Source organism: Falco cherrug, chromosome 15 (assembly GCF_023634085.1).
Source record: "Falco cherrug isolate bFalChe1 chromosome 15, bFalChe1.pri, whole genome shotgun sequence".
Classification (NCBI taxonomy): domain Eukaryota; kingdom Metazoa; phylum Chordata; class Aves; order Falconiformes; family Falconidae; genus Falco; species Falco cherrug.
In genome coordinates this window covers 16,828,965-16,848,514 of record NC_073711.1, presented here as the reverse complement: position 1 = coordinate 16,848,514, position 19,550 = coordinate 16,828,965, and the positions used below count along the sequence as shown (strand labels likewise).

General features: G+C 47.6%; 1 protein-coding gene across 2 annotated transcripts in view; it reads left to right on the top strand.

The window, feature by feature from the left end:
• MCF2 (MCF.2 cell line derived transforming sequence) overlaps positions 1-19,550 on the top strand; it is a 59,663-nt gene that overhangs the window by 10,920 nt on the left and 29,193 nt on the right. Inside the window, exons 2-7 of one of the 2 annotated variants that reach the window (XM_055727715.1) lie at positions 2,062-2,130; positions 2,696-2,810; positions 8,189-8,279; positions 14,797-14,916; positions 16,004-16,120; positions 17,892-18,041. In XM_055727715.1, the coding sequence (XP_055583690.1) occupies positions 2,062-2,130; positions 2,696-2,810; positions 8,189-8,279; positions 14,797-14,916; positions 16,004-16,120; positions 17,892-18,041 (662 nt within the window). Of the gene's footprint in view, positions 1-2,061; positions 2,131-2,695; positions 2,811-8,188; positions 8,280-10,359; positions 10,457-14,796; positions 14,917-16,003; positions 16,121-17,891; positions 18,042-19,550 lie in introns of those variants that run through there. The other variant, XM_055727716.1, reaches the window with a different exon arrangement.

Here is a 19,550-nt window from a genome sequence, read left to right as displayed (position 1 = left end):
AGTTGGTTTTTGCAGTTTCCATAATGATAATTGGGAAATTGCAGGTAATGGAGACGTGAGAGAATAAATGCCATGCTCAGAGGTTAAGCATGCATTTTTGAGTTTATATTTATTTTCTAGAAAGCAAAGTTTGAAAATATCAGTGGGAAAATGCTACTTTTTCCCCCACCATAGTTGTCTCCAGCTTAGTTTAAGGCTGCAGTTTGTGAGGGTGTTCTCAGGAAGAATATGCCTTGCGAAGTTTTTTAATTAAGTGATTTTAAAATGTGGTGTGTGTGGTTTTTTTTTTTTTTTAACCATGTAGAAGTTAACCCCCTTTCCCCAGCCTGTTTCCTGGACAGCTGTCAATAAACCAGCATGTCCCTCCCGTATCACTGCAGAACCAGAAACAAAAGCTGCATTTACTGTAAACCTGCAGCTGTGTTTGCTTTTGCTGCTGGGCACTGGAGTCACGCATGGCTGTTGTGGCACAGGGCAGAACTCTGCCCAGCTTGTGCGAGGCTGCATCCCTGGGGACAGCCGGGGTGGGCAAGGTGTGCTGGCTTTGGGGACACGTTTCACCCTGCTGCAAATGCAGGTGAGCTGTTGAACGCTCCCACACCGTTCTGTGGGAAATACCCATGCACAGCCGTGAGCTTTTGTACTTTCAAAGACCCGCACGTTTAATGTCGTCTACTTCATGTGTGGGAGCTCGTGGAGTTCTTAAATGTGAATTTTATCAGTATGAAACGGTTGACCTGGGGAAAAAATAATAATCAACTAATAGAAAAGAAATCTGTGGCCACTGCTTGTCCTCAAGTGAGGTGAAGCAGTTGAATGAGAGAGAAATATTTGAAATACCATTGCAAGACAAACTTCTTTCTTACCAAGACCAATTCTGGGGCCTGTTAAAATCAAGAATGTTTCTGTAGATGCCAGTGGGGCTGAGGCTCGACCCTTAACAAACAAAAATAACATTTTTATCTACAAGAGGGGAAAGCAGCAGCGGGTGCACAGAAAAGCAGGGAGCCGGCAGGGGCTGTAGGAGGCAGGGCACCCCCAGCTCCACACCTCGGGGCTGCACAGCCTGCAAAATCCCTAGGTAAAGTAGGAGTCACCAGAAAGCTTTTGGAAAAAGGGAAATAGAATAAATATCGATGACGCTGGAGTGTGCTGAAGTATGCAGCCTGTGTGATTTAAAACAGCTAAAAGATTACTCCCTAGGACCAACTCTGTAAAATAATCAGTGTTTAAAATTTGATTATCAGCAAGCACAAGGACTTTAATCTGTATGGATGTGCTTTAAAGCATTTATTTGCAGGAACAAGGATGCTTAATATTTAGCTATCATTTCATTTATAGATAATCCAGAAATATGTCTGCCAGCTATAAGCTCCTCCTGTGTCAATCTGTTTTTTGTTTCCTTCTCCCGGGGAAAGGTAAAATTATGTATATTGTTCCGATGTGCTTCATTGCCACTGAAATGGTCAGCGTGCTACATATGGTATTAAGACAGCCTATCCCATTATTTAATTAAAAAGAAATCCAATAACCGAACGCAAGAACAACGTTTCCAATGCATATGTCCCCACGCCTGATGAAAACATGATTTCAGAAGCTTATTTGCTCAAAATTAAAGACTGTTACAGTCTGAAAACCCAACCTTGTTCCCAGCGTGGCAGCCTTGGACACTGCTGTTCTCAGCAGAAACCTCAGACCATTATGTTGCCAAGGCTGGGAAGCACTGGGGGAGTTTGTAGAATAGGGGGGTGACATCAGTAACTCCAAAATATAAAAATTAACATTGGATACACCCTGTTGAAGGGAGAGCACTCAAACTCCCAGGCATCCCTTAGTACGTTTGCTAGAATAACTTGCTGCTGACTTAGGGCATTTGCCCTGTTAAGAGTCATTAAAACCATTGGTTTCTAGAAGATCCATATATCTTTTGTTTGGAAATTTCATGTATGATTTAGGGAAGCTGCGTTTGGTTCAAGTCCCACCTATGGGTTAAAACATTGATAAACGTGTTTGCTGTGGATTTTTCCTTCCTTTTTGACGGCTGCTTTTGCTTTTTTCCAGAAACCGCAATACCCATCTGTGCAAAGGACATCAGTGATGACCTGATGAAAGAGTTTGCTTTTCTTTCTGGTGAGTACAGTGAACTTCTCCAGGGTCTGTCCATGTGGTAATTAAATACTCCAGATGAACTTCCATGCTATTTGGCTAAAGGATACTCCGCACGGGATATTATCCATCAGGTAGTCTCCAGTGCCACTAGAAATGTTGTTAATAAAACATTGAGGCAGTTTGAAAGAGCATATTAGGTTTCTGTCTCAAGCCATACTGTAAAATATTCTTACCTTCAAACGCTCAACACATTAACAAGCGTTTTGCTTTGAAATGTATTTCTGTAGGCTCCAGACCAGTGTGATGATTTATCCTTGTATTTCTGACTTCATTTGCTGTCCCATGTAAAGTATGCTCAGTAAATAAAAGGAAATATCTGGTACCCAATATGTTTGTTTCTACCACCTATGTGTGTGTGTTGGACTTGAAATCAGAGGCAGGATTTGGCCTGATTTTGCTCTCTGGCAATGTAAAAAAGCCTCTGTGATGATGGCAGCATGTTTTCTGACCTGACTGGTGGACCTGGACTTGGCTGCTGGCTCTCCTCGAAAGCACGCCCAGGGAAGCATCCTTGTCTTTGTTCCAGGTGGCCGAGGGAAAGACAAGGCTTGGATTATCACCCTTCCTGATAACGCTCGCTTCAACGAGGTGCCCGAGGAGATCGTATCTAAAGTCTTAACATACCTAACATCAGTCCCGAGGTATGTGGCTCCCTTCTAGCTCTTGCCTGTGATGGGCAGAGGTGTTGGTCCTGCCTGGGTCAAGCAGGGGATCTTCAGGACGGTGCCACGCATGGAGGTGAGGGGCATCTTCAGCCCTCAGACCAAGTAGGAGGGAGAAGATGAATGATGCAAGCCCTTACGGTGTCCAGGCGTGGTGTTTATGTGCCACTAACTGCAGAGTAAAAAGTGGACATCACCCCTTATGACTTGTCGACCTGCATGTATCATAAATTTAGTTTATTAAGTTTCTAATTAACAGCAAGCTTTCCTGAAGCTTTGACATGCGTCACCACTGAAATATGCCATGCCACTGCAGAATAATATTGTGACACGTACAAATAGAGCGTCATTACTGTGGAAAGAGAGAAATGTAACAGGAGGAAGAGACTAATTACAGGCACAAACCGTTTGGGGTCCCCATTACCCGCGATGGCTCAGCAGCGTGCCACAGCTCCCATTACCCACCTCTGGCTCGGGGTTAAGCAGCTGACAGCCTGCCCGTGCCACATACAGGGCTGTATGCTTAGATTAATGGCCCTCATATTTCTTGCTGCTGAGCCTGGTGACTCAGTTACCTGGAATGCTTAATTTCCTTGAATAATGCCCATTTTGGCAAATTTCTTCCTGCAGGGAGAGCAGGTTGACAGCAGCTACATGGGAGCTTTCCATCGACAGCTGCCTGGGAAGAAATACCGTGTGCTTAGCCACCTCTGCAGGAAAAAAAAAAGCGCCTTTAATTCCGCTGTCCTCTTTTTGGATGGACTCTGAAGGTGTGTGGGCTCCTGGCCCGCAGAGCACTGTCCCAGCGTGGACAGGAGCGCGCCATGGTGTGTGCTGGCCAGAGGGGTTTCTCCTCCACGCTGTGCAGGCAGCCTCTTCAGTGCATCTGCACTTCCCAGCTCTGCCCAGTTTCTCCAGGGCTTCTTATTTCATATGGCTGTGAACACCCTAGCATTAGCGTGATGAGCAGTCTTGCTGTCCCTGTAATAGGTCAAACTCAATCAAGAAGCTAATGAGAGCTGCGAGCTTGCTGGTGATTCAAACGTGTTCAGCATGTTTTTAGTAAAACCACTTTAATCATGCTTCTTTGCTCCTCCTGCCACCGTAACAGCCTGCCTCAACACCTGACCATCTTAAAAACATGTGCTTTTTAACATTTTGGAGTGGAAAAGGCTGTGGTGTTGGGGAGCAAGGAAAAGCATCATATAGGTGAGGGCGGAAGACGTGTGTCAGCTCTGGTACCCCTGGGTACATGTCCCTCAGTGGCATCACATCACAGGATCAGAGCTCAGGATCAGCCAGAAAGTCCCTAAAAGAGGTCAGTATTTGACCTGCGTGTCAGAGTTAGCTGTGGGTGCACCGACACTTCCCTCCCACGTACCTGTGGATGGGTACGGGCAGGTCAGACCCCACATGCAGTGCCTTTCCTACGCAGTCGGTAGCAAGGACTGCGTGCTGTCCTACTGACGCTGGTCTGAGGAAACCTCATGGGGCGTCAGGTTTGTAGTATTTTGGGAAGCTGAATTTCATGAAGCATTTTTCTCCTGGAAATAATTGTTAGATAAAGGAGATGGATGCTGTAAGCTACTCTTGGCTTTGCAGGGTGAGTGCGTTAATAACAGACCTAGGAGGAAGGTGAGTCTTGTAGGCAAGTTCATTTTACTTTAGGATTCCTGGGAACCATGCTGCAGGCAGGAGGCAGCTGTGGGAAGTGCCTGTGGAAGAGCTGTACAGGAAAATAAGGAGCAGGTCTCCACCTTCCATGGTCTGCATATCCAACTGAAAATGTGCATGGTGGGCTACCTGCCTGCAACAGCCCTGTGTGATGGTGTGCTTGAAGGAGGGCACAGGTAAGTGTGACAGATCCTGGTGACTTGCAGAAAGGAGGCCGTAAGAGTGATAAAGCAGCACTTGAGCCAGGCTTGCATTAAAGACAGTGTAGACTTTGCAGCAAATACTGATCTTTTGTGTACCCTAGAATAATTAATTTCTTCCATGCAAGTCAGAACTTCAGTAGAAGCTTTAAGAAAAAAAAACACCAAACCAAACAATTGAGGTCAGTTATGGTCCATGTAAGATTGTTATTAGAAAAAAACTGTCCCAATTAAAGTAAAAGAAAAATAATGCTATCTTTGAAAAATGAAAAATTTCCTGCTGTGCACAGCATTGGTGCAGCCTCACCTTGAGCGCTGTGTGCAGCTCTGGGCCCCACCACTGTAAGAAGGGTGTGAGGGTCCTCGAGCGTGTCCAGAGGGGGACAGCTAAGGTGGTGAAAGGGCTGGAGGGGATGTCCTGGGAAGAGCAGCCAAGGGCTTCGCGCTGGGCTGGTTTGGAGGAAAGGAGGCTGAGGGGCAACCGCAGTGCTCCCCACGGCTTCCTGGGGAGGGGACGTGGAGGGGGAGGTGTTGAGCTCCTCTCGCGGGGATCCAGCGATAGGACAAGTGGGAACAGTTCAAAGCTGCTCCAGAGGAGGTTTGCACTGGACATGAGGAAGTGTTTTTTCACCGAGGGGGTGGTCAGTCACTGGATCAGGCTTCCTAGAGAGGCGGTTGATGCCCCAAGCCCACCGGTGTTTAAGAGGCATTCGGACCATGCCCTTACCGACATGCTTTAACATTTGGTCAGCCCTGAACTGGTCCAGCAGTTGGACCAAGTGATTGTTGTAGGTCCCTCCTGACTCAAAACAGTCCAGTCTGGTGTAGTCTTCTTTAACCCTCCAGCTTTTCGGTATTCAGACAAGCTCTGCCATGTTTCACTTAGATGGGGACATGAAGTACCAAGTTTAGAGCCATGGCTGATAACACGCAGTAGTAACGCAGCGAAGGGTGCTGTGGACTAGAAGTATCTCTGAATTTAAGTATCAGGCAGCAGGTCCTGACAGCATGCCCTGATCCCACAAGGAGTGTCTCACTCCTGTGATAAATCTCACAACTTCAGACTCTGGGATCTGATTTCAGGTCCTCCTGCAAAACATCCCAAGTCTTTATTTTTAGTCTGGTGCGTTCTGCAACACATACAAAATTAAGGTTAAGAAAAAAACCCGCCAAAGTGACAACAAGCACCCAGAGAGAAAGAATCCTCAATCTGGCTAACTGTCTTCATCTTTCTGCTGCTGGATGCAAATGAACACCCCTTGCAGCCTCGGTGAGAAAGCATTGATTTATTTTTATTGTCGGCCTGCAAGGTACGTTGCAGGACTGGAAATCTGATAAACCTGCAAGGCCTGGGTTGCAAATAGGCACAGACTTGCTCCACTAGCCCCAGAATAAGTTAAAAATTTCCCACAGTAGGTTTCAAGGCTTTTGGACAGCTGGGAACTTTCTACTTTGTGTCTGTAAGGGAGCTGATAAAAGTAAATTAGCATGCTTGGAGGCTACTGTCTGAATATAACCTTGTCCTGAGTAAATGGCATACTTTGGCATACTTCTATTAACTGACAATGCACTACAGTCTGGCTGCCTTTTCTAAATTACTTGGATTCTGGGTTTTTTTCTTCAGGTTTTATTATGATGAGAGCAGTGCTGTGTAAATGCTATTAATTTTTTTATTATTTTTCTTTTCCCCAGTTGCAGCCTGTTGGGGAAATACCATGGGCAGTTGGGGAATTGTTTCTCAAAGGACAGAGACCTACCTTTTAGAGTTTTGGGGTGTGCTGAAAAACCAAAGGGTTTTATTTTTACCTTGAAGAAAAGAATCCTTTTGCCCCACGCTCCCACTGCCTGGGTCATTTAACTCTTGGTGGGGCTGAGCAGAGCTGGCAGTAACCTGCAGAACCATCTCATGTTGCTAAAACTATTTTAGCTAGAAAAGGTTTTGGCAGAAAAGCCATGCCTGATCCAGCTCGTAATGTGTAACCTCAGGCTTTATTACCTGCAGAAGTTCTGTGTTCGACCCCTGGGCGCGACAGGACATTTGTTTGCTCTGCTCTTTTTTGCTGCACCTCAATGGCCATGTATACCTTTGCATGGAACCTTTGCTCTTTGGGTGTGGCACTGGAGATCCATAAGATGTGTTTGTAGGATAGTTTAGGAGTTGGGCACCTCTACCTATCTTCAGTCAATTGTTTTTATGAGCCAAAAGGAATTTTAGTGGTTGGTTTGGTTTTTTTTTCCCTCAGGCTAGCTGATAATTGCTTTTAAACGTATTGGTCAAAAGTGTGGTTATAACAGACCAAAGCAGCAAGATGTGCATTGTATGAAAGCTCCTGCACTGGCTTTGGGTGCCTTTTTTTTTTTTTTTTTTTTTTTTTTTTCTGTAGCGAGGTTGCCAAGTATTGTCTGCCATGTAATAGTTCTGAGTAATCCACCATGTGGTTTTGCTTGCCAAACACAAGAATTACTGAAGACGCTGCTTGCATGGGGCCATGCCCAGCGCAGATACCTGACCCAGCTCTCAAGAGCCAGCACGTGTACTGGGAGCCTCTCCACGGCACTGAGACGCCTGGGTAGGGTGGTGTGGGACACGGCTATCCTGTTTCAGCATCTGCAAAATAAATATTGTAAATATGACCTGAGTATCCTGTAAATACACTCACATCAGAGGACTTGGTTCCAAGCTGGCATACCCTTACTTATGTGCAAACGTGATTCCAGTTTGTAATGCAGACTGCCCTGGAGTGTGTGCTGTCACGCCTTGTGCCTGGCGGAGCTCTGCCCAGCTAGCCTGGGCAGGCAGCGTGTGAATTACAGACAGGAGCTCATCTGCACGTTAGGTCACCTGCCAGACTGGGCATCCCTGGTACTGCTGGCTCGCTGGGTGAGACTGGGGATTTCAAAGAAACTTGAAGGGTCTGGGTGTCAAAAGGGATGTCAGGAAGCCTGTGCTTGCCAAGCAAACCCGAGTGTGTTGGAAAGTGCCTCCTAGCAATTGCTTCCTTTCCAGCAGGCCCGGGAGGTGCTGGGGAAGCCCCGACAGCCTATTTCAGCACCAGCTCCCCCTCTCCCCCTGCCAAGCTGGCATAACCCTTCCCTGGCTCAGTGTCACCTCACTTGCCTTGCGCCAAAACAAGTCATCGCTTGGTTGCTGGCCACCCCCGAGCTGCTCAGCAGGAGCACAGCTGCCTCTGACCTCCACAAAGTCCTTCTGAAGACCAGTGAGGGTTTCAAGGGCAACCTGTTGTCTCCACCTCCCATGCAGTTCAAAGGTGATGCTTCACCCTCAGCTTACTGTCAGGTGGGCTTCCCAAATTTCTTGCTGGAGTCTGCTCAGGGAATTTTTTTCATAGGGCATTTCAGCAATTGTGGAAATGTCAAAATGTGGTTTGCATTCCATGTTCTTGGGTTTGGTTTTTTTTGGGGGGGAGCGGAGTCACATTCCCTCAAAAGTTGTCTGGTTATTGGTATTTTCTTATTTCGTAGTCGACATGAGTCCGACACCAAATTTATCCTAATCCTGGATAGAAGATTGGACACATGGGCGTCGGTCAAACTGACTCTCCAAAAAATAGCAGTAAGTCCTCTTTAATGTTCATTTCTTCTAATGTAATAAGTCATCGTGCCCATTATGTACCACTTTCAGAAAGCGCTGGGAACCAGGAGCAGTGATGCTAGTGCTTTCTCTCTAGGTAGTATTTTGTTTTATGGCCCTATAATTAATTCAGACATAGCTCCATGCCCCATTTGAGTGTGTAAATGAACTGTTTGAGTATTAGCTCATTCATTTGCTTGTTTTCTGTGCTTTTTCATAGTGGTTCAGATGTGTTTTGTGCCATGTTCTGTGCTTTTGACGGGTGGAAATTTGGCTTCATGTTCTTTCTAGACACTTGTTATTAGTGAGACTGTATTTTACCTAATTGTCAGTGACTGAAAGTGTTAGGTTCTTAAAGCAAACTTCACAAGCGTTTGTATGTGGGCATGGGTGGAAAATCTATTTTAAATGTGTATGTATGCCTTCATGTATTTTAAATATCTATTATACATGTTTATGTGCTACGCACCATTAGCATATAACCCATCTGAACATACCTCAAAAGTAATCTTTCTGCAACTCAGCAATGCATCGTGTCTTATGAGAGCATGGCGTTATGGTAGTGCATGCAGGTGCAGAAAAGTCATGTTTATAGATGCATGGATAGGTAGGAGCTAATTGGTAAATGCTTTCCAAACCAGACCATGCCATGTGGGTAAGTCAATGAAGATATTCTGGGTGTATTATTATTGCCTTTGTTTCTGCTTACAATTACTGAACGGTTAAGGACACTGATCCGTCTGATAGAGGATGAAGTAAACTTGATGAGGTATGTACTGAGAAGGAAAGCTCTCACCTGATTCTGGTTAGATTTGATAAAGTTAGATCTTAACACTGTTTTAAGTAGTTAATACTAGTACAGCTGAACTTGGTGTTAAGAATGTCTGACTTTGATGGTGTTTTGCTAACAGGTGCCCTGGGAAGAGAGGGTTACCTTTTTGCAGTGTGCACCACATACTGCTGTCGATATTTTGGGTTCTGACTTTCTGAAATGTGATAACCTGAATTTCCAAGTATGGTTACCATACCATTAGAGGCAAAGCAGCATTTAAGAAGTAGTTCTTTAAAGTGTTCATCAAAATTCCATTCTGCTGCCACTTTTTGAACAGGTGCTAGTACGAAGAGCATCCTTTAAGGATGATGTAGTTGCTTTGCGTAGTTTGGAAGTGGCAGCTGTGAAAAAATCCCGCCCTAATTTGTAGCTTCTACTGAAGTGTCACTCATTTTGTGTTTAATAAGAAAAATGCAATTATTGTGTGACCTTTGAGCATGTATTATGTTTGTGTCCCTGTATGCGCTGCGTGTCCCTGTAGAGAAGTGGCTTTGCCTGCGGTGCCAGGGCTGTGTGTGCAGATGCGGTGGGGGTGCTCTGTGTGCAGAGGGGTGAGCAGCAGGAGACCTGTGTCCATTGCAGCTGGAGGCTCGGGCATTGCCTTCAGAAAGGGTCTGGCCCTGGAGGGCTGCCTGTGTTCAGGAGGCGTTTGACAGGACTTGCCTTTGCGCAGCTGACACTAAAGGTTAAACCTTGATTTCCTTCCAATCATACACCCGTGCTGCAATTAAAAAAAAATAATCTTTTTTCTTCTATCTGTGTGTAATTCTGGCATAAGGAAGCGCAAATAAAGCTGAATGTGAAAAACAGAGCGTCCTATTTTTTTCGGCCCATGTAGATGCCATCGCAGCTCTGCGGTTGTGCGTCTGATCCGGAGCAGTTCGGTACCGGGCCGCACGGGTTTTTGTTTAACCCTTTGTGCGGCCTCCGCCGGCAGGGCCGAGCAGGGCTGAGCCGGGCAGCGCTGCCCTGGGGGGGCCGAGCCCTGCAGCCGGGGCCCGGGCTCGGTTTTGGCAGGAGCATCCTCCCCGCCCGCCGCCCCCGCCCCGGCCCCGCACGGCGCCGCCCCGCACCCTCGAGCTGGCGGCGGGGGGGGCGCGGGAGATCCGCTCCCCGCGGGAAGGCGCCGGCCCGGCTGCGGGCTGAGCGGGGCGTTCCACCTTAAACAGCGGCCCGGCGCCGGGGCGGCGAGCGGGGCTGCCCGCCGGGAGCCGGCCGCCGGGGCTGCGCGCCGTGCCGCCCGCCGGAGCGGGGAGCGGGGAGCGGGGGGCGGGCGATGGCGGAGGCGAGCCCGCGGCGGGGCGGGCGGCGGGCCGGCGGCGCTGCGGTAAGGCCGGGCCCGGCGCGCTGCGGCGGCGGCGGGGCGCGGGGGTGGCGGGCGCGGTGCGGGGCCGGGCGCGCTGCCGGGGGCCGGGAGCGGTGCAGCCGCCGGGGAAGGGTCGCGGCGGTGCGGGCGGGGTCTGGGGCAGGGATGCCGAGGTGGGGGTCCCCAGCTCTCCCTGCGGGGGACGGCAGGGAGGCGGTAACTCCACGGGGACCGCTGGCCTCGGGCTCACCAACAAACTTGGGGCAGATCCTGCGTTTCCATTATGCTTATTGATATCCAGCTTCACGAATGCCCCAGCGACCAGCAGGGAAGAACGCTCCCTGAAAACGGAATTCCCAAAATTAGGAAAAAACCGACATTAAATGTCTCGGGGTGAGATGCTCGCTAAGGAGGTAATGACGGGGATGCTCTCCACGCGTGCCCTTCCTTGTGCTTTATTAGCCCGGGTTGTCTGTGCTGGTTTTGTGGGGGCTCTGTGCGCAGTTACAGCTGAGCGTGCGGTTAAACAAGTTGCTGAACCGAGGCCTTAGGGCAGGTGCCTTCATGTCCTCTGAAGGGGAAGGATGCTCTGAGCATGGGCTTTGGCCGGCGAGGTAGTTACTCGTAGGGAAATGTTGCCAACTGCCTGATTTAGTGGAATTGCGCCCATAGTTTCCTGCCTTCCCTGGTGTGCTGCAGGGGAATAGCGGAGGGTTCTTTCAGGTCTTCTGTTACATAAACCCGAGTCTGTCAAACACACGAGGCTCTTTGTAGCGTTATAAATAATAAGATAAAACATAAGGCAAGATTGAGGACCCTGTTGTCCTTGCTTTCTTGAATATATTGCGAGGAAGGGTTTTTTTCCCAGCAGTACCTTCAGTATTGTTAGAGTTCAGTTTGCAGGTAACTTATCTACCCTTCAGCCCTTAGAAAAATTAGAATTCTAACAGTGACTACGAAAGATACAGTTCCTTCAGGGATGCTATTTCTGAGGAATTACTGGTCTGTCTTTGTTTATATATATATATATATATTTAATATTTCATCTTTTCTCTTAAGTCTGTAAAAGGGCACGGGACATGGTTTGGTTGGTGGCTGTCTTTCTGCAAACTTACTTTTGGGCTTGTTTGGTTTTTTCCATGCTTGAAATGCATTAGGTATCATTTGCAAAGCTGTAGTTCTTGTTCTGTAGCTGCTTATAAGTGCTGACCTTGATCCTATGTGTCTAAGATCAGCTGAAAAATCCTCAAATGCTTTCTAAACTGAATGGAAACCTGTCCTGGAAACCCAGCTACTTCTGAGGTGAAACGTATCAAGGAGCAAAAGGGGTACAGTTGTCTGTGTGGGGGGCATAAAGTTGTATCAAAGAAGAGTTTGCCTCTGTTGTGGTTGTGGCAGAAGGACGTGAATGCCAGCTTATGGTCTCTTCTTGTATGTTGTGTGGAACATGTTGGTACCCTGCATCCACAAAACCCAAGGTGGTCAAAGGCACCTTTGCCCTCAGAGAGGTGTCGCACACCTTATTGCTGTTGCATGGAGTTTGGGCAGGCGGCTCCGCTTGCCTCCTGATTACTGGTCCATGTTGCTAGAGCTATGGGTTTCCTGCCAAGGGCTCATAGAACAAGATGGTCAAAGCCTGCAGGATCCCATGGGGTGGGGTGGTTTGGAGACCCAGGCCTCTCCTCCAGGGAGCCTGCTCTGCGCACGAAAAGTGCACGTCAAAAGGACTGGAAGGAGTAGGAGGGGATAAAGCAAGCTCATCTCTGCTGGAAGTGCCGAACAGGATTAAAGGGACAGGGGATGGAGGGGGATGATGAGGTAGGACCAAGGGAGGATGCATCTTCTCAAAGATATTCCTGATGCATTTTTCAGAGGAGGTCAAGGTAGGAGCCTAAAGTTCAGCGGCCTGAACATACTGTTGTGCTTCTGAGCTGGAAACAGTGACTTTCCCCAGAGTCTGTGGGACTTCACCATTGGATATTGGATTCATGTCCAATGGACTCATAAGCATGCAGAAGGACCTAAAATTGCATCTTCTGAGCTCCTTTAAAGCCTTGTAAGACCACTGGCCTCGCAAGGCTTTGGTTCGAGTCAACGTGAGCCATTAATGCCAGGGATGCAGGGCCTGTTCGGAGCAAAAGCATCCTGTCCTTTGAGATTTGCAGCTCATGGTGGCTCTTTGGTGATATCTTTGAAACTTTGTTGGGGGATGCTGTTGTTGTCCTGTCTGCACAGAAATGTCCCTTGGGAAATGACCAGGATGTTGAATGAGGCAAACATGGACATAAAGGAGAGCGTGAGGGAGTGACAGATGATGGACTCAGCTCTGCAGGGGCAGGCAGGACATTGCCGTGAATGCAGGCTGCCTTGTCTCTTCCTGGGACGTCCTAGTGCCGTGGGACGTGCTGGAGCATGAAGAGTGTCAAGGACTAGCCAGGTCAGCCAACAGGCCTGGACAGAGCAATAGCAGCGTTTGCTGGGTCCAGCGGAGAGCCGGTGCGGTGGAAGAGGCAGCCAGCTTCTCAGGGACACGCTGGAGGATGAGTGTTGAGCTTGCCAGAGACTTTCCAGTGAAATATTAATGCCATAAATTTTCAGTTCATTCAAGATGTCTACAAACCTGTGCCAGTTCTGGTGGTGCTTTCCTCAGCGAAGGTTTTCTGCATCCCAGGCAGAGATTCTCCTCAAAGCGAGGAACCACTCCAACTCCTCGGAGATATCCAGTAGCCTGTGGATGGTTTTCTCTCTAGTAATATGAGAAATTCCCGTTAAGAATCCTGATCTGAGCAGGGTCTCCAAGACAGATTTCCTCTTTAGAGCTGTGTCTAGTAGCTGGGCGTTGGAGGGCCTGCCTGGGGTTGTCTTGCAGGAGAGCAGATCTTCCTTGTAGAACTAATTAAACAGGCATGGAAGCAGGGAGCTGAATCTGGATCTCCTCCAGCCTCTTGCCCATGCTTTCTTGGTCAAGACCTGTTTAGAGCTGCAAAGGTCTGGTGACTCCATGGCCAGGTTCAGATCTTTGGCCCATCTGCAAGTTTGATGGGCTTGGGTGTTGGTTCCTGGGGTCTCCCGTGGCTGTAGCCATCGCTGTGTGCCGGGGGCTGGCAGCCGCTCCGGGGGCGCTGGGTGCTCACCGGGTGCTGTGTGGCAGCGGTGCAGCGCCCAGGGACTGCAGCCAGCACAGACGTCTCCATTATTTGATGGTTTGCTCTTGTTCCTAACACCAAATCCTTGTCCCTGGCACCATTCTTGTTGACTTCCAAAGGGTATGAGTTTGGCACTTTATTCACGTTAATTTTTTTTTAATCTGCTCCTACTAAAAATAACAGTGGATCAATATATTGAATTTACATGGCTTATTCGATCATAAAACTCACTGTCCATTTTTAAGTGGGACTGTGGGCAACGGAAGCCACAACCTGACCTTTCCTACACACACAAAAAAAAAAAAGCGCACAGCAAATGAGTTGCAATGCAGTTCATGGATGTCGGGTCTCAACTGTAAATCGTGGCTTTTTTGATGCAGGTTTATGGGAGCAATCTTTGTTTCGAAGGCATAGATTAAGTGCCCTGCAGTGCAAAATACCTAAACACGTTCATTACTCTCACCCTTGGTATAGATACTACTACTGTGTTTCATGAAGGATTATAATATAAGGAGGAATATATGGAGAAACATAACCTGGCCTGGCAGGATCTCGGAGTAAATCATATGTTTAATTAACTCAATGCTTTGCATCATGCATTTATCCATAATTTAATGATATGACTCCTCCTTTCTTAAAAATTCTTTTTCATTCTCAAGCACCCTTTTCACAGATCTATTTAAATGCACCTGCCAACCATATGCTTGAAAAAAGGCTCCAGCAGCATAGACAGGAAATTTCAAATTCTTACCACAAATTAAATGGTGCCTGGTAATTACCAGGGACAAGAAGAGCATGCTCGGTGCAGTTATGGGGTGATTAGTGAGTTTGGCAATAAATTTTGCTTCCTCAATATGTCTGTCATTCCTCTCGATGTTCCAGCCCTCTGTTCCCTGGTAAACGGTAATTTCGCTCTGCGATTTATAATGCTGAACACAAGACAGAATATTAAAGTTTATAATAAGTGGCCTTCCAAGGTGCATGGCTGAACTCCTGTCTGCTCCAAAGGGAAGCGGGACTGGTCAATCCTCCTGCAGTTACGTCCCGTATCGCTAAACCACTTACAGCATCTCCCTCCTGCTTTGAAAATAAGAAAAGGCTATCAGGGGCAATCAAAAAAAAAATGCTAAGATCTAAATGACTTCCCCTCTTTTCAAGGCATTTGGTTGGACTTGCCATGTCCCCAGCTTAAACGTTGTCTCTGTTTCCTTGCAGGCGTCTTTCCCAGGGAACCTGCACTTAGTGATGGTTCTTCGTCCCACGGGGTTTTTCCAGCGCACCTTCACTGACATTGGATTTCGGTTCAGTCAGGAGGATTTTCTGCTCAAGTTACCGGTACGAGCATGCAGAGTTGTGCCTGCGTGTGACCGGAGGCTGAGGGGTGTGAGGGGTGACAGCGTCCCACACTGTGGCACCTATGTGAAGAGTAACGGGAGTGTCTCTGCCAGAAATGCCCCATTTCCACGAAATCTCTCCCCACCACATCTCTCCCGTATCATTTTTTGGGCCCCTTGTGCACATTTTGCTCCCCACAGAGCATCTGCATGGCAGTAGGTGATGGGCTTCTTGGCCTTTCCTCATCCCCATGCAGGCTGCATGCTTCTGTGAAGGATGAAAACATGCTCAGGAATTTTTCTAATGTCTGAAAAGTCAAAAGACATATCTAGTGAAGCTTTTGCTATGAATTCCACCCATAATTGACATTTTCATCTGAGTGTAAACTCCTTACCAGCATCATGTTGGTATTTGTTTCTAAAATATCAGCTGAAATGGTTTTATATTCTCAAGTCAAAGTTTCCAAGATTTCTAAAGTCACCTTGATTATGGTACAGAATGAGAGTAATTAAGGGAAGAAAAGTACATTTATGGAATCTAAGGTTGATGCAATTACAAATAGACAAAACAAGCCAATGTTTTCCTTTAGGAAATAATATGATTTTCCACGAACTTCACATTTTTCACTCTAAAATGATTACCTTTTGCAGAATTTTGAAAACTCATTACTTATCCCAAGGGCAAATCAAGACACACAAAACCTCATGAGTATGTATTTATGTGGAATTGGCCAAGGCTTCATAACTTATTAAAATGTTTATATTTTTTCCAGATTACTGGTCATCCCTTGCAAAAACCTGCATTACTTTTGCTTCCAGCTCTGTTCTGCAGTCAGATACTGCAGCATCTCACTGTGCTTTGCATTTAAGGAAGAAAGCATCTGGGAGATCAGGGCTGGCTTACAGAAATGGTCAAATACATCAAATAAAAGCCCTGTTAAGCCATAAGCATAAGAAGAAGGCCATGCTGTAGAACATTATTTAGAGAAAACCCAGTTTTTAGATCCAGAAGGATTTGTAGGCTTGATCCACGTCTGCCTTGGGTAGAAGTGACGATCAACCGACTAACGGTGCTGCCTTGTTCGCAGGTTGTTATGCTGAGCTCGGTTAGCGACCTGCTGACATACATTGATGAACAACAATTAACCCCGGAGTTTGGAGGCACCCTGGAGTACTGCCACAGCGAGTGGGTCATCTTCAGGACTGTACGTACCGGGGCTGAGCACTGGGCTCTTGGGTGTTTGGGATCGATTGAGGAAGGTTTACGTAAGGCAGTGAGCAATGGGTAGCTGGAAGTTACCCCTGAAGCCAACCACGTTTCTGTGATCAGATTTGCAAAGGAGTCAAGTGGCATTAGGCACTTGATGGGTTAGAAGGGAACTGGATGATTAACTCCCTCAGGCTCCTTTTGAAATTGCTCCCAAAAGATCTGTCGTCTTAAGTCTTTTTTAAAATTCTTTTAATGGTAGATACAAGTTAGACTCTTTTTTTTTTTTTTTTTCCATAATGGTTACTTCATGTGTGAATTACAAATTTGTTCGGGAACCATGGCAATCAGAGTGCCTTCTGCATACTGACCAAATGCAGAGACTTTAGAATTTTATTTTTTCCTTTTGCAAGACTTTTCCTTTAGTATTGCCAGGAATCAGGAATTTCACTCCCTGACCTTGTGCCTTGCTGTGTGTTTCTATGCTTCCTGTACACTCTTAGTTTTCACTGGGACTTTGTCTCCCAGATTAATGGCAGGCTGGATTCTCAGTTACCTTCCCAACAAATCAAAGCACTATTGAAAAATGTACCTGACATCCTAGTGCCCCTTGTCCTTCAACATCATCCACACCCGCAGATGTGGCGCTCAGTATAAAGTCAAAGCACAACACGTTGCAGCTGGAGTAACTCAAGCTATTGCTGGTGCCATTAACTTTGTGACAGTTTACACTGATGCACTCCCAAATTAATGAACTGTTTAAATTTTTGGCTCTTAGTTTTGTTCTTTTGCATGACATGTTAAAGTGGTAATGGCATAGCTCTCACACTTGGAGATAAAAATGACAGAAAATGTGAATCTAAGAAAAGGATAGTTTCTAGACCGTAGCTGCATACAGTAGCTAAGTGTCCATATGAAAAACCTCTCTCAAAATTCCCTAGTAGTGTGCTCATAAAAGTTTCCTGAAATTGCCATGGAAAATACACGTTCTTTGAAGAAAATATAAATATAATCAGCTAAATTTGAATTTCTTACCCTGTTCTCAAAAGCAGAGGTGGAGCTGTGAGTGGGGTGGGAGAGCCCCACCTCATCCCCTGGTGTGAGAGCTGCCTGGTGTCCAGAGCTCCTGCTGGCTGGCTGGGATGTGCTGGGGAGGTACCACAGCACTCATCTCCATCCCACTGTCTCCAGTTTGTCTCTGGCATGCTGCTTAGTTCCCTTCCTTGTTGTCTTGGTGAAGATGCGGATGAGGTGGCCTGGTGCCAGGCTGCCTTGAAACCTGCCATTCAGGCTGGCAAAGCTGGAAACATCCCTTGCCAAGAAGCCAAATACATCTCCAAAGCCCTACTGCCTGGAGGTGGTTCCCAGTGTGAGTTAACCAGAGGAGAAGAATAATAGAAGAGGAATTACAGGAATATGTGAGATGGATCCTATGGTGGCTTCTGCTGTAAGCCTCCAGTATGTGGTAGGAAAATTCTCGGAGTGCACAAGAACAGGCAGCAGAAAACAAAGCGTGAGGTGGCTCTGCCCCGTATGGTCCTGTTGTGGATTCAGTCCACACTAAAAGCCACCTCGCCACGTGTGGGTGGCCACCAGCTAATGCACCGCAGCGCACATCGGCTCCGTCGGCAGCGGACATCCCACCCGCCTCTCTCAGAGCAAGCGGTTGGGCTCCCCTGCAGGTCTCAGCCTCGGCTCTTTGTGCGCTCTTAATGAGCTGTAGGAATGTCCTGGATCCCAAGCTGATTGCAATTATCATCTCCCACCAGGCGATAGAGAGTTTTGCACTAACCGTGAAGGAAATTGCACAGATGTTACAGTCCTTTGGCACGGAGCTGGCAGAGACCGAGCTACCGGACGACATGTATTCAATTGAGCGCATCCTGGCCCTGCGCACGGAAAAGTACTACCAGCTCAAGGTATGTTTCAGCAGCAGCTCCACGGCCTGTTTCCAACCCCTGTTTACACAGCAAGATGGGATTTCTGGGGTTTGACTGCCTGTTTGTTTGGTGCCCGCTCCTCCTTCCCTCCTGTGCATGTTGTCAGACAAAAAACACAGCACGGCTATATCTATGTTATACCCTAATGTTTGCCATCCGCTCCAGCAAATTACCATGCCAGCATCCAGCAAACTGTCTCAGCTGCCGCCTCCTTGCTGGCTGCAGACGTTGGTGTCCACAGTGTGTTCCCCCCGTGGGCTTTGCCCGTCTGGCTGGCTGGAGGGTGGGTGGGTGGGTGGCTTTGTCATCCCTGCGTTTGTGTCTCCAGCAGGAGTCCCTTCAGCCTGTCATGTTGGGTCTGATGAGTGGTGGGAGGGAGCCCTCCCGTTGAGTCACGAGGTTCAGAGAGGATCCCCTTGCTGTCTGAACTCCTTCTCAGAGAGGAGTCCCGGCATGGCTAGATCCAGTCCTAGTCTCGGACCTGGTCAGCACTTTTAAATCTAAGGGACTGTATGGACAGCCACCCATCAGCGTCAGCGTTTGGCTGTCAGAGCCCAGCTAAGGACTTTCACTGAAACAGATTTGCAAAATTTAAAAAAAAAAAAAGATTATTCATTAAGGCGACAGGTATAACAAGTTTGGAATTGCTGTTGATAAATATACTTACTGCAAAAATTGAGCTCAAGTCAAGAGTACAGCGCTTTTGTTAGTAATATTGTCCTGGGTAACGTCTGATGTATCCGGAGGCACAAATCTGGCCACGGAGGTGTCCCTGCTTGGGGAGGAGAAAGACACATTGACCCGTCCTCTGAAAAAAAATACTTTAAAATGCCAGATTTTATGCTCATGGTGTGGCGGGACTAAGTCAATTACTGTGGCCGACTGGCCCTTAACAAGTTGTCGCTTGGGCTCTGTGGTTCAGCGCGGAGCGGGGAGGGCTTGGCATGGGTACAGGTTTGTGGTTACAGATGTGTGGGGGTCGTCCTGGCCTTCACCGAAGCAACACCAGGCTGCGAGGCCCCTGCCTCACCCCGGGCATCGCTCGGTTTGCTTGTTAGACCACATCTGTTACCTGTTCTGTGGGACAGCCAGTCCAACTCTCGACTCAGCTGTGAGCCGAATGCAGCCCGTTGTTGTTAGGTCAGGATGGGGGGGGGGGAAGCACGCTGCCGCCGCGCCCCCCACGGCTGGGGGGAGCTGCCTGCAAAGATCGTTGGCAGGTCTGCAGGGATGGTTTGTCCCCAGGTCCCTCCGCCTGATGCAGCTTCCCCGGGGGAACTTAAGGGAACTGTGCTGGAGAGCATCCAAGGTGCAGGATTTGTGTGAGCGCATGGTACAGAGGACTTACAATGTGATCCCTGTCTTCATGTGAGGCTGCATGTTTCACCTTAAACAACTTCTTTTTCTTTAAGATTTTAAGATTTTTCCAGCTGATTGTGATTATGATTAATGTTATGGTAGGAATTATTATTATAGGAATAGGAATAT